General features: G+C 34.6%; 4 protein-coding genes across 4 annotated transcripts; 3 read left to right on the top strand and 1 right to left on the bottom strand.

Annotated features, from left to right (window-relative positions):
- Positions 1 to 289: 289 nt before the first annotated feature.
- LOC111477616 (pentatricopeptide repeat-containing protein At5g42450, mitochondrial-like) lies at positions 290 to 2,107 on the top strand. Its single transcript, XM_023121479.1, has one exon. It carries the CDS (start codon positions 529 to 531, stop codon positions 2,074 to 2,076), a length of 1,548 nt encoding a protein of 515 aa, XP_022977247.1. The 5' UTR covers positions 290 to 528; the 3' UTR covers positions 2,077 to 2,107.
- A 6,053-nt stretch (positions 2,108 to 8,160) lies between these two features.
- Positions 8,161 to 9,088, top strand: LOC111477620. Its single transcript, XM_023121484.1, has 3 exons — positions 8,161 to 8,308; positions 8,418 to 8,523; positions 8,611 to 9,088. Exons 1-3 carry the CDS (start codon positions 8,273 to 8,275, stop codon positions 8,760 to 8,762), a joined length of 294 nt encoding a protein of 97 aa, XP_022977252.1. The 5' UTR covers positions 8,161 to 8,272; the 3' UTR covers positions 8,763 to 9,088.
- Positions 9,089 to 10,738: 1,650 nt separating this feature from the next.
- On the top strand, positions 10,739 to 12,103 carry LOC111477618 (protein SLOW GREEN 1, chloroplastic-like). Its single transcript, XM_023121481.1, has one exon. The coding sequence runs from the start codon at positions 10,792 to 10,794 to the stop codon at positions 11,857 to 11,859; it is 1,068 nt and encodes a 355-aa protein (XP_022977249.1). The 5' UTR covers positions 10,739 to 10,791; the 3' UTR covers positions 11,860 to 12,103.
- A 2,379-nt stretch (positions 12,104 to 14,482) lies between these two features.
- On the bottom strand, positions 14,483 to 16,483 carry LOC111477619 (protein SODIUM POTASSIUM ROOT DEFECTIVE 3-like). Its single transcript, XM_023121482.1, has 4 exons — positions 16,053 to 16,483; positions 15,648 to 15,876; positions 14,864 to 14,939; positions 14,483 to 14,784 (listed from the first exon to the last, which is right to left on the bottom strand). The coding sequence occupies exons 1-4, from the start codon at positions 16,409 to 16,411 to the stop codon at positions 14,612 to 14,614; spliced, it is 837 nt and encodes a 278-aa protein (XP_022977250.1). The 5' UTR covers positions 16,412 to 16,483; the 3' UTR covers positions 14,483 to 14,611.
- Positions 16,484 to 17,192: the final 709 nt, after the last annotated feature.

Here is a 17,192-nt window from a genome sequence, read left to right as displayed (position 1 = left end):
ATAAAAAGAAAACTAGTAATTATTAAATTTTAAAAGGATAAAAAAATATATATTATTTTCTTCCTTAAATTTCATTTTAGTAGCATATTTTATTAGTTAATGCATTTTAAATTAATTAAAAATATAAAAAGATATTTGGATAATTATTTAAATTTCATTTTAAGTTTAGTGTTTTAATTCTCAATTAAACCTATTTTTAGAAATATTTTAATTTAAATGATTAATTTTTCATAGAATTTTTTAAGGAAACTTCTTTTAATTTCGCGATGTTTTATTGTCTGTTAATATATTCTTTTATTTTTTGACGTGAAGATAAGCTTTTGAAGCAATTGGGTTCTTCTTCCATTTGAAAATTGTATCAAAAACTGCCATTAATGGAGTACAGAATCCATCAATCTTCTGAATTCTTAAGCTGATGATGATCTAAGCTCAATAATTTACAGTAGCTCTGTTGTGCTTGCCGCTAAACAATTGCGATTCGAGCTCGTCCGTTCGATCTCCAATCTTCCAAGTTCAGAACCCAACCATATGATACCCATATGGAGAAGATCTTACGTTTCATCATCTTGTAGGCAATTGATCAAACTCAAAGCGGATGCCCATGGCGCCGTCGTTACTCCGGCTGTACAATCCAAGAAAGACCCATTTCCTCGCGGTGAATTGGATGCACGCCAACTGTTCGACAAAATGCCTCAATTAAACGTGGTTTCTGCAACCGCTATGATTGGGTGCTGTGCAAGGCAGCATCAACACGAAGAGGCATTGTGTCTATTTTCTGCAATGTTTGTGTTAAATTTAAGGCCCAACGAGTTCACTTTTGGCACTGTGATTCACTCTGCAACGGCACTCGGAGACATTGATATTGGCAAGCAGCTTCATGCTTGTGCCATAAAAATAGGCCTTCATTCTAATGTGTTTGTTGGTAGTGCGGCTTTGGATTTGTATGTCAAGTTGAGTGTCATTGAAGAAGCTCAAAGGGCTTTTGATGATATCAAGATGCCTAATGTGGTTTCTTACACTAGTTTGATTTCTGGGTACTTGAAAACAGAGAAGATTCAAGCTGCTCTCCGGGTGTTCGATAAAATGCCCGAGCGAAACATTGTGTCCTGGAATGCGATGATTGGCGGGTTTAGCCAAAAGGGACACAATGAAGATGCTGTGCATCTCTTCATTGATATGCTCAGAGAAGGGTTTTTGCCCACTCAATCTACTTTTCCTTGTGCTTTATGTGCAGCTGCTAATATAGCTTCCATTGGAATAGGGAGGAGTTTTCATGCTTGTGCTATCAAGTTCTTGGGCGATCTCGACGTGTTCGTGAGCAATTCGCTTATTAGTTTTTATGCAAAATGTGGAAGTATGGAAGATAGTTTGTTGGTTTTCAATAAATTGCTTGACAAAAGAAATACAGTTTCATGGAATGCTGTCCTTTGTGGTTATGCTCAAAATGGTAGGGGAAAGGAAGCCATAGATTTCTATCAGAGGATGAGTTTTTCAGGCTGCAAACCCAATGGAGTGACACTTCTTAGCTTGTTATGGGCTTGTAATCATGCTGGCCTAGTTGATGAAGGTTATTCATATTTCAATCAGGCGAAACTCGAGAACCCCAGCTTGTTAAAACCCGAGCATTATGCTTGTATGGTCGATTTGCTCTCACGTTCAGGTCAGTTTAAACGAGCAGAGGAGTTTATACACGACCTGCCTTTCGATCCAGGGATCGGGTTTTGGAAGGCATTGCTTGGGGGCTGCCAAATTCACTCGAATATGGAACTTGGGGAGCTTGCAGCTCAAAGAATCCTGGCCTTGGATCCAAGTGATGTCTCGTCGTATGTAATGATGTCGAACGCGCATTCAGCAGCCGGGAAATGGCATAGTGTGTCGATATTAAGAAGGGAGATGAAGGAGAAGGGGATGAAGAGAATTCCGGGTTGCAGTTGGATTGAAAGTAGAAGCAAAGTTCACGTCTTTGTAACTGGTGACAAAAGTCACCACCAAAAGGATGAAATTTGTTCGACCTTGAAATTTTTTGTTGAACACTTGAAAGAGAGTGAAGATTTCAACTTTCTTTCAGATTCATAAATTGGATATGATTGGTATGAGGTTGACAAGAGTTATTGCGACTTGAAAGGATAAAAACAATTTGTTGAATAATTCTCAGTATCTAGACGACAACGACAACTGTGAGATCTACATCGGTTGGGGGAGAACGAAACATTATTTGTAAAGGTATGGAAACTTCTCTCTCGCCGACCTTTTTTAAAAACCTTTCAAGGATCTCAAAAAGGAAAAAATTAAATAGGACAATATCTGCTAACGGTAGATCGAGTCGTTACAAATTTACCATAAGTGAAACTGTAGTGAAACGTAGAGTAGAAGTAATATGGTATAAAATTACCTGCAGTCGAGGCAAACGATCTAACTCGACAATTATTGAACAATGATATGTCAAATAAACCATTTTCAACCCCTATCCCATAGCTTTCATCTCTTGGTGGCTAATGAGTTTGGAATATTTTTCACTTTTCACGTCCTACCCTAATATTTTCTCTAAATTTTTGTCCTAGCCCCTTTACTTTTTTGTTTTTTGCTTTTTGGTCCACAACAAACACAAATTTAATTCCCAGCCAACCTCATAAATTAATCTCAATATATTTTAATTATCATTGAGAATTTGAAGATCTTTGGAAAGATTCTAAGTTGATAATAGGAAGGCATGTGATTGAGTTTGGAATTACTTACCCATTCTTGGAGTGACTCCAATTCATAAACACTGTGTTTCATTGAAAGTGATGTGTGCTAGTTCAAGTTCAATACAAAAGTTTACATTAATTATTCAATGTAATTAGTCACACCACACATAGTTTGGAGGGTGAAACGAAATATTCTTTATAAGTGTATGAAAATCTCCCCTAACAGATACGTTTTAAAATCTTAAGATGAGGAAATATCTACTGGCAGTGGCCTTAAACTGTTACAAATATCATCAAAGCCAGACATAGAGTGGTGCGTTAGCCAAGACACTTAATCATTTAGTGCTGAGATTGTTAGATTCCAATGGTGAGATCACATAATTATTTATAAAAATTTTTTATTTTATTTATAAAGTGTTGCAATTATTACTTTGGCAATATACTTTCGAATAAAAAAATTATTTAAAATATTGTGTGAATTGAAGGTATAATTTACTATTATTATGATGCAAAGGGGATAGTTTGATTAAGGTAGTCTTTTGAGCCAGATTCATTAATGCAATGGTTATTCGAGATCTTGGAAAATTGACATTTAAGTGAAATATTTATTCAGATCATAATCTTCGATTGTTGACTATTTCTCATTACTGTTACCACCCGTTGTTGGACGAAACTTCCTTACTTTTAGCCTAATCGCCTTATCTTTTCTGCGCCCGTGTTTGGAAAAGTGTATGATCTTTTTAGCAAGTTTAAATAGATACAAACTATTAACTAATACCTAAAAATAAAAAAATATATATAACTAATAAATCTGGTAAATAAATAAAATACACCATTAATCAAATTTATACTAACAACTCCCTAAATATCTGAGATATATTCCCAATATATCTCCAAAATATCCTCTTAATACTCCCCTCGAGTGTATGTCGATCCCAACTTGTCCTTCAAAAGGTCAAATTGCTGTCTTCCTAGAGCTTTAGTAAAAACATCTGCCAATTGCATTTTGGTCGAAATATAACACGGTTTGATGATTCCAGCTTGTAACTTTTCTCGAACTATATGACAATCTATTTCAATGTGTTTCGTACGTTCGTGAAAAACTGGATTGGCTGCTATATGTAATGCTGCTTGATTATCACAATATAATAATGCTGGTTCGGACAGTGGAACATTCAAGTCTTGAAGAATGTATCAGCTCGATACTCGGCTTCTGCTGATGATCTGGACACATTAGTCTGCTTTCTAGACTTCCAAGAAATAATTGAATTTCCAAGGAAAATGCAGAACCCAGAAATAGACCGTTTGGAAGTTCGACAATCACCCCAGTCAGAGTCGCAATATGCTTTGTAATCTTAAATTGTTTTCAGATGGCCGTAGGAGTCCTTGACCAGGAGTGCCTTTGATGTACCTCAGAACTCGAAGAGCTGCCTCCCAATGTGGTTTTCTTGGTTCATGCATAAATTGGCTAAGCATACGAACTGAATAAGCTATGTCAGACCTAGTGACGGTCAAATATATTAATCTGTCAATCAACCGTCTGTATTTACTTGGATCATTCAATTTCTCTCCTTCAGTTAAAGAAAGTTTTAGATTTTGCTCCATAGGAAATTTGTCTGGACGTGCTCGTGTAAGGCCTGTGTCTTGAAGGATGTCTAGAGCATACTTCCTTTGAGACATAAAAATTCCTTTTCTAGACCGAGAAAATTCAATGACTAGTTTACTCTTGGTAAACAAAGAGTAGTCTACTTTGGACTGAGTGTAGCTGCATTTTGTATAGTTGTAGAAAATATGGAGAACCAATTGCGAGAAGCTTGTTTTAATCCATAAAGAGATTTATGGAGCCGACATACTGTATTCTCCCCCTGTCGGTGAAGACCTGGTGGTAAAGACATATAAACTTCCTCGTCTAGATTACCATGGAGAAAGACATTTTGAACATTCAACTGATGGGTGAACCATTTTCGAGCAGCAGCAACAGTGAGTAAGCAACGAAGTGTAGTAAGTTTCGCTGTAGGGGAAAATGTTTCTGTGTAATCAATACCTTCAACCTGAGTGTATCCCTTTGCTACAAGTTTCGCTGTAGGTGACATAACATTTCAAGTTATTGGTAAGTTTGCTGATCGACATTAGGTTTAAATTGAATGAAGGCACACATAAAACGTTGTTTAACTTAAGGTTAGGGCTAAGGAAAATATTGTCAGTATGTGACACACGTGCTGTCTCTCCATTAGGCAAATTTATTGTAGACATGATGGCAGCCTTTGGATCAGTCATAACAGAAGATTTTGATACTATATGATCCGTAGCTCCACTATCGAGAATCCATGAATTAGAACTCGCAGAGTTAACAGATAATGTAGATATGGGAAACAAACCTGCAACATTGATGTGATTGTCAGAATTACCAGAAGGGTTTTGATTGATTGCAGATAAGGCTTGTGCTATCTGTCGTAATTGCTCAGAAGAAAAATTTGGAATGGAATTAGGTGATTGTTCTTCTGTATTCAACTGTGAAACATCGGCCATATTTGCAGATGATCGGTATCCACGATGATTGTGTTGATTGACTTGTCTTGTCCTTGTAGAATTATTTTTCTGTCGACACCGATCTTATGTATGTCCCCCTTCTATCACAAAACTTACACTGAAACTTAAGAATTCGACACTCATTGATTGTATGACCACTTTTATTGCAGTGTTCACACGATTTGTCCTTGGCGAATTTTGAATATGTTGTTTTCTTCTGCACTGCTGATGCAATCAAGAAATTCTCAGTAGGTTCAGAGATTACCTGTCACTGCATCTCTTCTTGTACAAGTAATGAATAAGCTTGCCTCACATTAGGTAATGGAGACATCATCAATATGTTAGATCTCACCGTTTTATAAGACTCATTGAGCCCCATGAGCAATTGCATCAACTTGTCTTCTTCGCGTTGATCAATATGTATTTGACGTTGATTACACGTAAATGGTGTGCGGTACGCTTCCAGTTCATCCCAGAGTGTTTTGAGCTTGGTGAAATATGTTGACAGTACCATGGTTCCTTGTGACATCGTTGCTATCGAGTTTTGTATTTGAAAAATTGCTGGAGCATTCTTTTGTGAGAATTGATCGCAAAGATCAACCCACACTTGATGAGCTGTCTTGGCGTGAATAATGCTTTTAGCGATATCTGCTTCAATGAGTTAACCAAGATATTATCATACTGTTGCACTGATTCTAGAGTTCGAATTCGGTTGAATTTGCATCTTGGGGCGGTTCCTCAATTGTGCCATCAATGAAGCCAATTTTCTTCTTGGCAATAAGAGCATGCATAACTGATTTACTCCAGGATTTAATTTGATTGGAACAAGTGAATATCCTGACTGATCAGAGTGATGCATATAGTAAGGATGTGTTAAATCAACATCCAAAATTTTAAAGCTGGATTTGGCTGATTCCGCCATAAAGAAAATTTTGATATTTAAGAACACGACGATCGATGCTCTGATACCATGTTAAGAAATATAAATTATACTAACAACTCCCTAAATATCGCCCATATATTCTAACTAATATATCTCCAAAATATCCTCTTAATAGGTATTGAAAGAAAAACAATACTAAATCCACATAATTTTTTTTTGTTGAAGGTGTGAATTTAAGATTTAAGATTATTAGTTTTTTTTTTTTTTAAATGTTAAAATGGTGAGTTAGTTTTTGAAGAAAATGAAAAAAAAAAAAAAAAAAAAAAAAAAAAAAAAAAAAAGGTAAAAACTTGATAATGTTCTTAATCTAGGGACCAATTTGATAAAATTTAAAAATTTTATTGATAGTACAAAATTTATTTAATAACTTGATTAATAATTGGACTCATTTGAATGTATTTTTATAGTCATTTATTAACATTAAAATTTCGTAATCATACAAATTTAATGTAACAATATAATGGATAAGACTGGATTTAAAAATTTGAATTTCCACTAAAAAAAATCTAAAATTTGTATTATCACGAAATTATTGTTATTTTTTAATAAATCAACCGTAAACTAAAAAAAATTCAAATTTGTTTTAAATCTATTCTAATTACGCTAATTATTATTTCAAAAGTTAATAATTCATAATAAAAAATAAATAAATATCGAACAAACAAATGTAGTTCAACCAAAAAGCAATATTGTAGCAAATTCAAAAATAGAAATTTAATAAGAAATATTTAAATTTGAATATACCTCTTTCGCTCATATTTGAAGCATACAAACAATGTGCATGCACGTGTATTAATAATAATAATAATAATAATAATATATTATTTAAAAACACAAAAAATAGTAAATTTGTCATGATTTATGATATCATTTAAAAATAATAATAATTCACGAATTTTAAACAGTTATTTTCAACTATAATAAAAATAAAAATAAATAAATAAATAAAAAGAGATTATATAATTTTAAATTAGTATATATGAAATTACGAAATTGGGAGAAATGGAACCGTACGTATTATTTGAAAATGAAAAAAAGTAAAGAAAATAATAATAATATTGATGGAAAATGACAATTAAATCCGACGACTATGTTGGCTTCTACCCTAAATTATAAAATGTCATTTTCCTATTGAATTTTTGGATTATTTGTTCTTTTTTAAATAATGACTATTTTATTTTTTAATAAAAATAAATAATTTCGTGGGTAGGGACATATATGACATTAATGTTATCTATTTAATATTTAGGTCCTTCAATTCACTTTCTACTTTTTATTTGTTATTTTCCTGGATTTTTGTATATTTCTAAATATTTAAATTTAATTTTTTTAAAAAGTTACAATAATATATTTTTAGTTTAATTATTATATAAATAGTGTATATTCTATATTACATTACTAAAATTTGATTTATTTCTTAGAATTTTTAGCTAGTTTTTAAAAAAAAACCATTATTTAAAATTTTAAATTTTAAAAAATTAACGACAAAAAAGAAATAATAATCAAATGAAGCCTTGAGAATGGCACCAATAATTAGGTTAACCTTGTAATTATTTTTTTTGGTGACATTTATATTTTTCTAATAATTATACATTTTAAAAAGATATAAATATATAGGGATATGTGATCCGACGTGGAAAGAATGGAGGATGATCGTCGGGTCGGACAGTAGGCAGAGGTGGCAGTCTGAACGGCAAGGCAATTCCACGGCCAAGTCAATCATCCGTCGTGTGAGGCCCAATCCGGACCAGGGGGGGCCCATGTGTCACGTGGAGGTTGAATACTGTAGCCACGTAAGCGACAAACGCTATGGAAGATTTTGGTTCGTAACAATCTCTTCTAATCCTCTCTCAACCAATCCTGGGCTTCCTCCCACGTGGGCAATGGGCCCCACTCCCATTAACGTTGTCCCTCCTTTTCCTTTTTTTTTAATTTTTTAATTCGATTAAATAATATTTTTTTTTCCCATCAAATCCACCACTTGATAATTATTATTAATATATATATATTTAAATACAACCCCCCTTCCACTTTCCCACCCACAAAATTTTCTCTCGGCTTTTCCCTTCACTTTCTCGCATTTTCTCTCTCTCCAAACAGAATCACATCCCCCATGGAAGACGACCCCTCTGCTTCATACATCCACATGGTATTTCTTTTCTTTTTCTTTTATTTTATTTTATTTTTCTCTTTACATTTCGTTGATTTATGTGATGAACGGACGGATGATGTGCGGGCGTATGATTATTGCGGTGTAGGTGCACCACCTGATCGAACAGTGTATAGTTTTCAACATGAACAAAGAAGAGTGCATGGAAGCTCTCTCCAAACATGCCAATATCAAACCGGTCATCACTTCTACCGGTTCGTTTCTCTCACGTGATGTGCACGGAGTTCGACTCCTTTTTTTATTTTTTATTTTTTTATTTTTATTTTGTAAAATGTGTGCAGTGTGGAATGAACTGGAGAAGGAGAACAAGGAGTTCTTCGAAGCGTATAAGAAGAAACGACGTGACGTTACGACGAGGGCTGCTGATGGGACTTCGTCCGACACGTCGGATTTCAACTTGCTGGATTCGGGGGATACGACGTCGGGTAGGTAGATGGGTAGACAAGCGGCGGTGATGGTGGATGGAAATTAATTAAAAAAAATGAAATAAAATAAAACAAGAACATGCCTTTGTACGACGCCGTTTTTAACGATCGTAGGTGAATGGAACAGCGGCGTTGGGTTGGGAGGAGTCGATGGGATAATTTGAGGGGAGTGAAGATATTTTAGGATACCTTGCTGACACGTGGGGAAACATGGCTACACGTGGCAGCATGCTGCAACTTTCTTTTTTTTAATGTATTGCTATCGTTTGCTGATTGGACCTTGTCGGAGGTGGTAGTAATTTAAATGGAATTTCCTTTTTTATTTTTATTTTTATTTTTTGTTTTCCTTCCAGTGAAATTAAGACAGTCCGATCCAATCGGTAATTGCCACCTATATTTTTCTTTTTATCTAAAGAAAAAGAAGACACGTATGTAATGGTAAATGGAAAGTCAAAAATGTTTTTATTTTGCCACGTGGACTAAATTCCAACTCGGATAATGACGAGGCATTTGTTGGCTACGAATAATGTTGACCAATAATAAACCCACTTGGTATAGGCTACTCTCAACCGTCGAGGTTGCGGTTGCCATCGCCAATATATTTCATTCTCTTACGAGACTAAAAGATCGTATAACTTAATATAAGATCGTATAATTTAAATATATTATCGAAAACGTAAGGGTACTAGACATGAACACGAAGAACACATGAGTTTGATACCACGAAGAAGGTTGGAAGGCTTTTTGTAGCAAAATCGGTACCATTTATGAACTTCGTAGTACAATAATGGCAACTTCTTTTCCTCATTTTCGTAAATCTTATCTTTTCATACAAAGAGTAAAGGGGATCCATCCCAAAAATTATATGGAAATGGACTAAATTAAGCTACTTTCTTCAAAATTGATCATATATTTAGTCCAAAGGACGACAAGAGGTTTTTTTCCCAATTCACTAATACAACTACGCGTTAAAAGATGATCACGGGCTATTTGGAGCATTAGTTGAGCTGGGTCTCGAGCCCAACATGTTATTAAAACTAAATATTTCAATAATATATTAAACGTAAAATAAAAAATGCAAGAACATATTTAACATTTAAAATCAGACACAAAATTGAAAATCCAATATTCTATTAGATATTTTTAAATATTATTTTTATTTTTCTCAGCATTCCTGTGCTTTCACTTTTTTATAGGATGTTTTTTAGATCCTCACTCTTTAGGTTAACATCATCGTCATGATTATTATTATTTCGTCTTTTGTTCAAAATTTTTTTAATCTACCCTTAATTCTACTATTTCACCTACCATTACTTCATCAGACCATAAACTATAATGAAGCAAGTTGTTTTTTACTGTTTGGTGGCGTTCGACACAGGAGAGAACATCCTGATTGAACGAGTTTACCGTGTTTGAATAAATGAATTAGCTGCTTTACTGGATGGAGAGTAAATCAAAGAAAATAGAATTGATTGAAGAACCTTTACAGGAGAGTAAATTCATTTAATCCGGAACTTGACAAAAGAGTAAATCAAAGAAAATCAGACTCCATCGAAATCTCGTAGAATTCACATGAAAAAGAAAAATAATTATGAACGAAAAAAGTGTTAAACGTGAAAGTTGTTGCTTTGCTTACTCCAAGTTACCTTTCATATTTTACCCATTTTAACTTTCAAGATTAATATGGGGTAACTTTTTTATTTTAATGGCATCATTATTATCGTTATGGCTTTTAATTAAATTAAAGTAATAATTGATTAGTTGAATACCAAATTTTTAATATTTAACAATTTATTTATTTTACAGTGGTGAAAAATATTATTGAGATTTAATGTTTTTTCTTTTTAATAAATAGATTAATAAACTAATTATTTATAAATTTAAAAAAACTAATTTAGGGGATTTTGGAATGGGCTCAAAGCCCAAATAGAGTTGAAGGGTTGAGATTTGGGCCTTTTGGCAGAGAGCTAAACCTTCAAAAACCTCTGGGTCAGAGATGACCTGAAAATCGCTACAGAGCAGACAGAGGTAACGGCCATGGAGTCTCTTCCTACAGTTCACCACCGTCATCATCCTTCTCAACAACTTCTTTCCTTCAGCCACCGCCTTCCGTCGTTCCCTAAACCCATATCTTCTCTCTCCTTCGCGCATACGCCGCCGACTCGTCTCCGTTCGTCTTTCAGGTCGTTGTCTGTTAAAGCCTCATCCTCTCAATCGACCTCCGACGAACCCTCACGGAACGCCAAATCTTCCATTTCCGAGACCACGAATGGCGGCCTGTTGTCGGGGTTTCTTAAAACCGCTTGCATCTCTGTTGCCGCTGCTGCAGCATTCTACTTCCTTCGCTTCGACCATCGACGCGTTGTTGCTGTTGCTGTCCCGGTGGCGCCGGTGACGACGGAGTCTACTGATGAATCGACGGTCCATGAGGAAAATGAGAGCGTTGTAGAAGAGAAACCAACAGATGATTTGAGAGGTGCTGAAACCCTTCGATCCCTCGTTGAGGAGAATGTAAAATCAGGTAAACTTCCCGAAGCAATTGAAACCCTAAGCCGTTTAATCGAAATTGAGCCCAATGACCGTGAGTTGCCTTTGCTAAGAGCCAATATCCGTAGCTATGCGGGGCAGCTCGAATTGGCTAAAAATGAATTTGAAGAGATTTTAAGGGAAGACCCATTTCGTGTTGAGGCCTACCATGGCCTTGTGATGGTATCAGAGCAATTGAACGATAATTCATTGAAGGACGTTACTAAAAGGATCGAAGAGGCAATGGAGAAATGCAAGAAGCAAAATGACAAGTCAGTTATCCGGGATTTCAAGCTCTTGCTTGCGCAAATTAAGGTAATGAAGGGGAGCTATTTTGATGCATTGAAAGCATACGATGAACTTGTGAGGGAGGAGCCAAAGGATTTTAGGCCATATCTGTGTCGGGGGATCATATATACTCTTTTAAGGAAGAATAAGGAGGCTGAGAAACAGTTTGAGAAATTTAGGAGACTTGTTCCAAAGAACCATCCTTATAAAGAGTACTTTGATGAAAACATGTTTGCAACAAAGCTTTTTGCTCAGAAATTAGAGAAGGAGAAGGCTGGTTTGAAGAGCTGAGATGAATGCTTATCTGCTGCTTCTGTATGAGTAATCTCTTCACTCTTCACTTCTGTTCTAAATGGATTCATTTTTGTTAGTTTTTAGTGGTTTGGTATTCATTAGGGTGGTGTTAGATATCTAAATTTTGTCTGAAGTTGTATGATTGTCTGAATCTTTCAATCGAGTCTCATGTGGAGAATACTGATTATACTTATGTTTGGCATTCCTGAAAATCTATGAGAACCTGAGTTTCTTTCACTTATTCAGTCAAGGATTTTTCTACAAACATGATGATTATTGAAGCAATATTTGACAATAAGAATAGAATCATGTTTGGTGGGGGGGTGTTTGTAACAGATCAAGACCATTGCTAGCAGATATTATCCTCCTTGGGCTTTCCCTTTCGGGCTTCCCTTTAAGGTTTTTAAAACGTGTATGTTAATAGAGGTTTCCACACTCTGGTAAGAAATGTTTCGTTTTCTTCTTCAACCGATGTGGGATCTCACAATGTTGGAGTTTAGTAGCTCAAGGGATAAGTTGTAATTCAAGATATCTTAAATTTTGATGGCATCCACCCCATTTCCCCTCCCCCTGTGGACGATCCTTGAGATGTTTGGGGGTTCTCCAAGGTGGTCTTGAATTCAAATTTCTTCGGTGGTGGGTTTAGCTGAAAATCCTTGATGAGATCTTGTGGGTTCAAATTAAGGGGATTGGTATATCAATGGGGTTAAAAGGACAAGTTATAGTTTAAGATGTCTTTTAGGGTATGGATTCTCAAATTTTCATGGCATTTGCATCCAGGATGGCCCTTGGGATGCTTGGGGGAGTCCTCCAAGGCCTTGGGTTCTTCGAGGTCTCTTCATATTCGAATTAAGACACATGAAGCCAGTTCATCGAGTTCGGGATGGTGCTCGAAACCACAAATATCATTCTTTTATGGCATCCTTCCTAAAATATGTAAACTTTCAGATAGATCCCTATATCCTCTTTCTAATCAATCATGACTTTGTACAATGGTTATGTCATAGAGAGCTGTAAATTCGAATATCTGAAGATTATGAACTCAAATTGTGGTGACATTCCACTTTAGACAGTAAATAACTTGCAAGTTCTTACCCCGTTCATCAGGTAAAGCGATTCTTGGTTCTCTCCTAGAATTAGTTTAGAGTTTTGTGATCTTTGAATTGAGGTTTTGAGTGTGCTTGTCTAGATTATGCATATGGTACCCCCAACTCTATAATTACAGGCCATTGAAAACAATATAATGATCAAGTACCATGCCCCAAAGGCTGGATTGACCTATAAATTGCTCAAAGAGGCCTACGTATTTCTTCCAGGATCATAAAAGAATCTGTTCCTTAATCTGTGTGAGATCCATTTGGTTGATTGATGCTTTAAAGTTCTCATGTATTTCTGCCATTGTGGTTGGTTTATACAGGTGTGCCCTCTCAGAAATCTGCTTACTTTGTGCTTTATTTTTTATTTTGATGTTTTAATACTCAGATTCCTCTCTTAAGTTCATGGTTCAATACCCAAGTGAGATTAGGATCATAAAATTATACTTCTTGCAGATTCCTATTGATGAACACGACTCTCCACAATAGTATGATATTGATCATCCAACACTTTCTCTCGAATAAAGCACGTCTCCCCTTAATCGAAGCTCGACTCTTTTTCTTCTTTTGGCGTTTTAGTCATTTTTTACTATGCTTTCAAGGAGGCTCGACTCATTTTGTTTTGAAGTTCTTTGTTCGACATTTGAGGATTTACCAATTTATTGGCCCGACTAAGTTTAAAGTATGGTTCTAAAACCAGTTGTTAGGATCAATACCAGTGGTTAGCTTTGATACCATGTTATGAATCACGTATCTCCATAATAATATGATATTGTCTACTTTGAGCATAAACTCTCATGACTTTGTTTCGGACTTTCTCAAAAAGCCTCATACCAATGGAAAAAATATTTTTTGATTATAAACTCATGATCATCCCCTAAATTAGCCGAGGTGGGATTTTCTTCATCCAACAACGAGTATGTTTACACGGTCCTTCATCAAAGCTCATCGGAGATGACTGCTTTTATCCCTATCCTACAACTTAAAAGACGAACGTTTTTTTTTTTTTTTTTTTTTTGTTTCTTAGTTTTCATATATATAATTATTATTATTGAGTATGTGAGTTTAAAAGTAAGGTATTATCATTCTTAGGAGATACAAAAATACATTTTATTTTGGAAGTAAATGCCCATTCGGGAGGGCAATGATCTGGGGAATGGTCCAAACCAGCCTGACGGATAACGAAGGTGGGCCCCAAGAAGAGAACTATTCCGCATCTCAACGGCCTGTATCGTATCACGTGACTCCTGCTGTCATTTAATTAAAATGGAATTTAATTTTAATATATATTATTATAATCAAAAAATTATTATAAAATTAAATATGTACATTGTTTTATTATCCATTCCATCTATAAAATTTTAATTTATTCAATTTAACTCAATCAGAGTTGGATTAGGTCGGGTTAATCGAGTTTTGAATTATTTCTTTTAAAAAATAAATGGTAAAATTACTAAGTTTGCGAAGGCAAAGAAAATAGGTTTTTTCCTTTTTAATTTCTCAATTAATCAATTTTTGAACAAAACTAAGCTATCAATTAATAATATTTTCAAATAATGGCTGAGATTCTCATAGCATTTCTACCCATTACATTATTAAACAATAAACTTAAAATCTTAAAATTTAAAAGAAAAGAACTAAAAATAAAATAATGATCAGACGGTTATATTTTGTTGAGGATTCAGATCGGGTTTTGAAATCGGATCAGCAAATGGCCAAAACTGAGCATTTTTTACCTTCGATACACTTTCCAACACACCCTCGGGCGTTATATTTCCCATTATCGTCACCTTTTTTGCTGCAAAATCTATGTTGAACGAGTTCACTCCTACATTTTTAAACGAATTAGGGTTAAAGTGACAAATTTTAATTTTTATTAAAAAAAATTATTATTTTTAATTGCTTACCTTCCATTTTGGAGAGATGTTTCCTTAGTTTTCCTTCACAGCCTCTGCAATGCAATGATACCCTCAAAACCACAACCTGAGAATCAGAGATCACATTAATTCAAACATAAATAAAAAGTTTTTTTTTTTTTTTTTTTTTGCTTTAAACAATTAGATTCCAAAATTATAGGGCCCGTTTACAATAATATGACTAAATAAATAAATTACAATGGCGGGCGACATCCCGTGACTTGAGATGACGCCAAGATACGAGAATCATGTTGATTGAGAACCAAAATGATATTGGATGTGACATTGCATTAAGAGATCTTAGCTGTGAGTAGAGGCAAGATCGAGCACAATGACTTGGTCTAGTGTAGAAGCAAGTTGATTAAGTCGAAGATGATTGAACATGCACATGCACGCAACATGTGTGGCTGAAACAAACTTCTATTCCGCACAAGTAATGTTTCGTTGACGAAAACAAACATCGCTTAAGATTCGACAAAAGCACAAATACCGGACAAAAAAAATATATTTGAGGCTTAAGTTTTCTTTAAGACTTGATCGTGAATGTCACGATCACTATGCCGCACGGTTGAAAAAATATCACCGTAACAGTTTAAAAAAAAAAAAAAATACAAAAATCAACTACCTTTAAAATCCTTGTCCTAAAATTACAAAAATCATAAAAATTTATATACTTATTTAATATTTTTAAAATTAAACATAAATGGAATATATATATATATATATATATATATATATATATATATATATATAAAGATGAGGTGAAATTACTAACGTGATTGGAAGGTGGAGATGATTTGCAGTCGTCCTCCAACAAAATCTCAGCCGTTGGTTTAGATTCGTCCCGATTTTCAGTTCCTGAATCAGGCTTGTTGTTAGTTTGGCTTGAAAGGATGGATGTGGAAAGCCGATCCGTCGACCCGTCACGAACCGACTTGTCGTTCAAAAGGTATCGCATCGAGCCAAGTGGTGTAGCCAAATCACGAGGCTTCACACAACTCCACCTAAGTCGTAAAATTAAAAAAAAAAAAAAAAAAAATCATTATATATTTCTATTATTCAGAATTAAATTTTCCATATTAATTATAATTTAAAAAAACAAAATGAATTACGGTGTAAATAAATTAAATATAAATTCCAAAAATTAATTAAAAGGGAATCGACAGGATCGAAGACCAACCTGACAAAGTCAGTTGAAATAATAGAGGAACCCATCTTCTTCTTCTTCTTCTTCTTCAGACCCTTGTGAGTTGCAGAGTCGCCGGAGTGGATCTGGTCGGCGGTGAGGTTCGGGGTAGCGGCGGCGGCGGCAGGGTGGAGTTGGTGGTAAGGGAGAGGATTGATGGGGGAGTATTGGGAAGAGCATGGAGGGTTGGGGAAAGTTCTGGAAGTGGTGACTGATCTTCTGCCGTCGGCGATGATGGGGTTGTGGCGGTCGATGGCTCTGCCGACGGCGGGGGTAGATGAGGGTTGCTCAGCCGTGGGAAGAGAGACGGCGGTGGAGGCTTGTGAGGCGCACAAGAGGTTGATGGTTTTCATGATGTGATGATAAGATTTTTGGATAACTCAAAACTGTGAAACAGAAAGTGTTCGTGGTTCAGAGAGACAAGAAATAAGCTGTTTTTTTTAACGTATTAAGAGAGAGAAACGGAGATTTTACAGTTGTGGTAAAAAGGGAGAGGTAAATTTTATAACTCTAAGTTAATAAAAAAAAATTATATATTATATTTAAATTTCTTAAAACCAAGAAAATATTTTTCAAACAAATTGGGATATTTTAAATTATAAAAAAAAAATTAGTGTATAATTTAATAAAGAAATGGAACCAGTTTGCATCACGAGTCTGCAATCTGCAGGTTTAAACAATTAATCTTATTTTTATATTTTTAAATAAATTAATATTAATATTTGTTTTTATTTGCAAAATTTTCCGTGCCTACCTTTCCCATTCCCGATATATATATTTAAAAAAAAATAAATAAGAAAGCTCTAAATATTACTTTAAATGCTTAAATAATATTAATAAATTTTAAAAAATTAATGGACTAAATTTTAAATTTGTACCGAATTTGTAATTTAACATATATATAATTTTTTTTTTAATTTTTTATTTAAGAGAGAGAGGCAGGTGGGAGTGAGGTAGAGAATTTATGGTAATAAAATGTGAACATTTAAAAACAGTGGGGACAGTCTCTGTTCCACAAATTTAATTTTGGACTCCGTCAGTCCACAACGGTTATAAAAAAATAAAAATAAAAATAAAATATTCCAAACAACCTATTATTTTTTTAAAATAATAATAATAAATGAGGTAAAAATT

Source organism: Cucurbita maxima, unplaced genomic scaffold, assembly GCF_002738345.1.
Source record: "Cucurbita maxima cultivar Rimu unplaced genomic scaffold, Cmax_1.0 Cma_Scf00004, whole genome shotgun sequence".
NCBI lineage: Eukaryota > Viridiplantae > Streptophyta > Magnoliopsida > Cucurbitales > Cucurbitaceae > Cucurbita > Cucurbita maxima.
Note: the sequence above shows the minus strand (reverse complement) of the source record. Positions and strands in the feature narration are given on the sequence as shown.

Excerpts from the sequence above, each read along its gene's own strand:
- LOC111477618 (XM_023121481.1), top strand. The coding sequence starts at position 10,792 with ATGGAGTCTCTTCCTACAGTTCACCACCGTCATCATCCTTCTCAACAA.
- LOC111477616 (XM_023121479.1), top strand. The coding sequence starts at position 529 with ATGATACCCATATGGAGAAGATCTTACGTTTCATCATCTTGTAGGCAA.
- LOC111477620 (XM_023121484.1), top strand. The coding sequence starts at position 8,273 with ATGGAAGACGACCCCTCTGCTTCATACATCCACATG. Across the intron at positions 8,309-8,417 it reads CTGCTTCATACATCCACATG|GTGCACCACCTGATCGAACA; the intron begins GTATTTCTTTTC and ends ATTGCGGTGTAG. Across the intron at positions 8,524-8,610 it reads ACCGGTCATCACTTCTACCG|TGTGGAATGAACTGGAGAAG; the intron begins GTTCGTTTCTCT and ends AAATGTGTGCAG.
- LOC111477619 (XM_023121482.1), bottom strand. The coding sequence starts at position 16,411 with ATGAAAACCATCAACCTCTTGTGCGCCTCACAAGCCTCCACCGCCGTC. Across the intron at positions 14,940-15,647 it reads CATCTCCACCTTCCAATCAC|GTTGTGGTTTTGAGGGTATC; the intron begins GTTAGTAATTTC and ends TCTGATTCTCAG. Across the intron at positions 14,785-14,863 it reads ACATCTCTCCAAAATGGAAG|GAGTGAACTCGTTCAACATA; the intron begins GTAAGCAATTAA and ends TTAAAAATGTAG.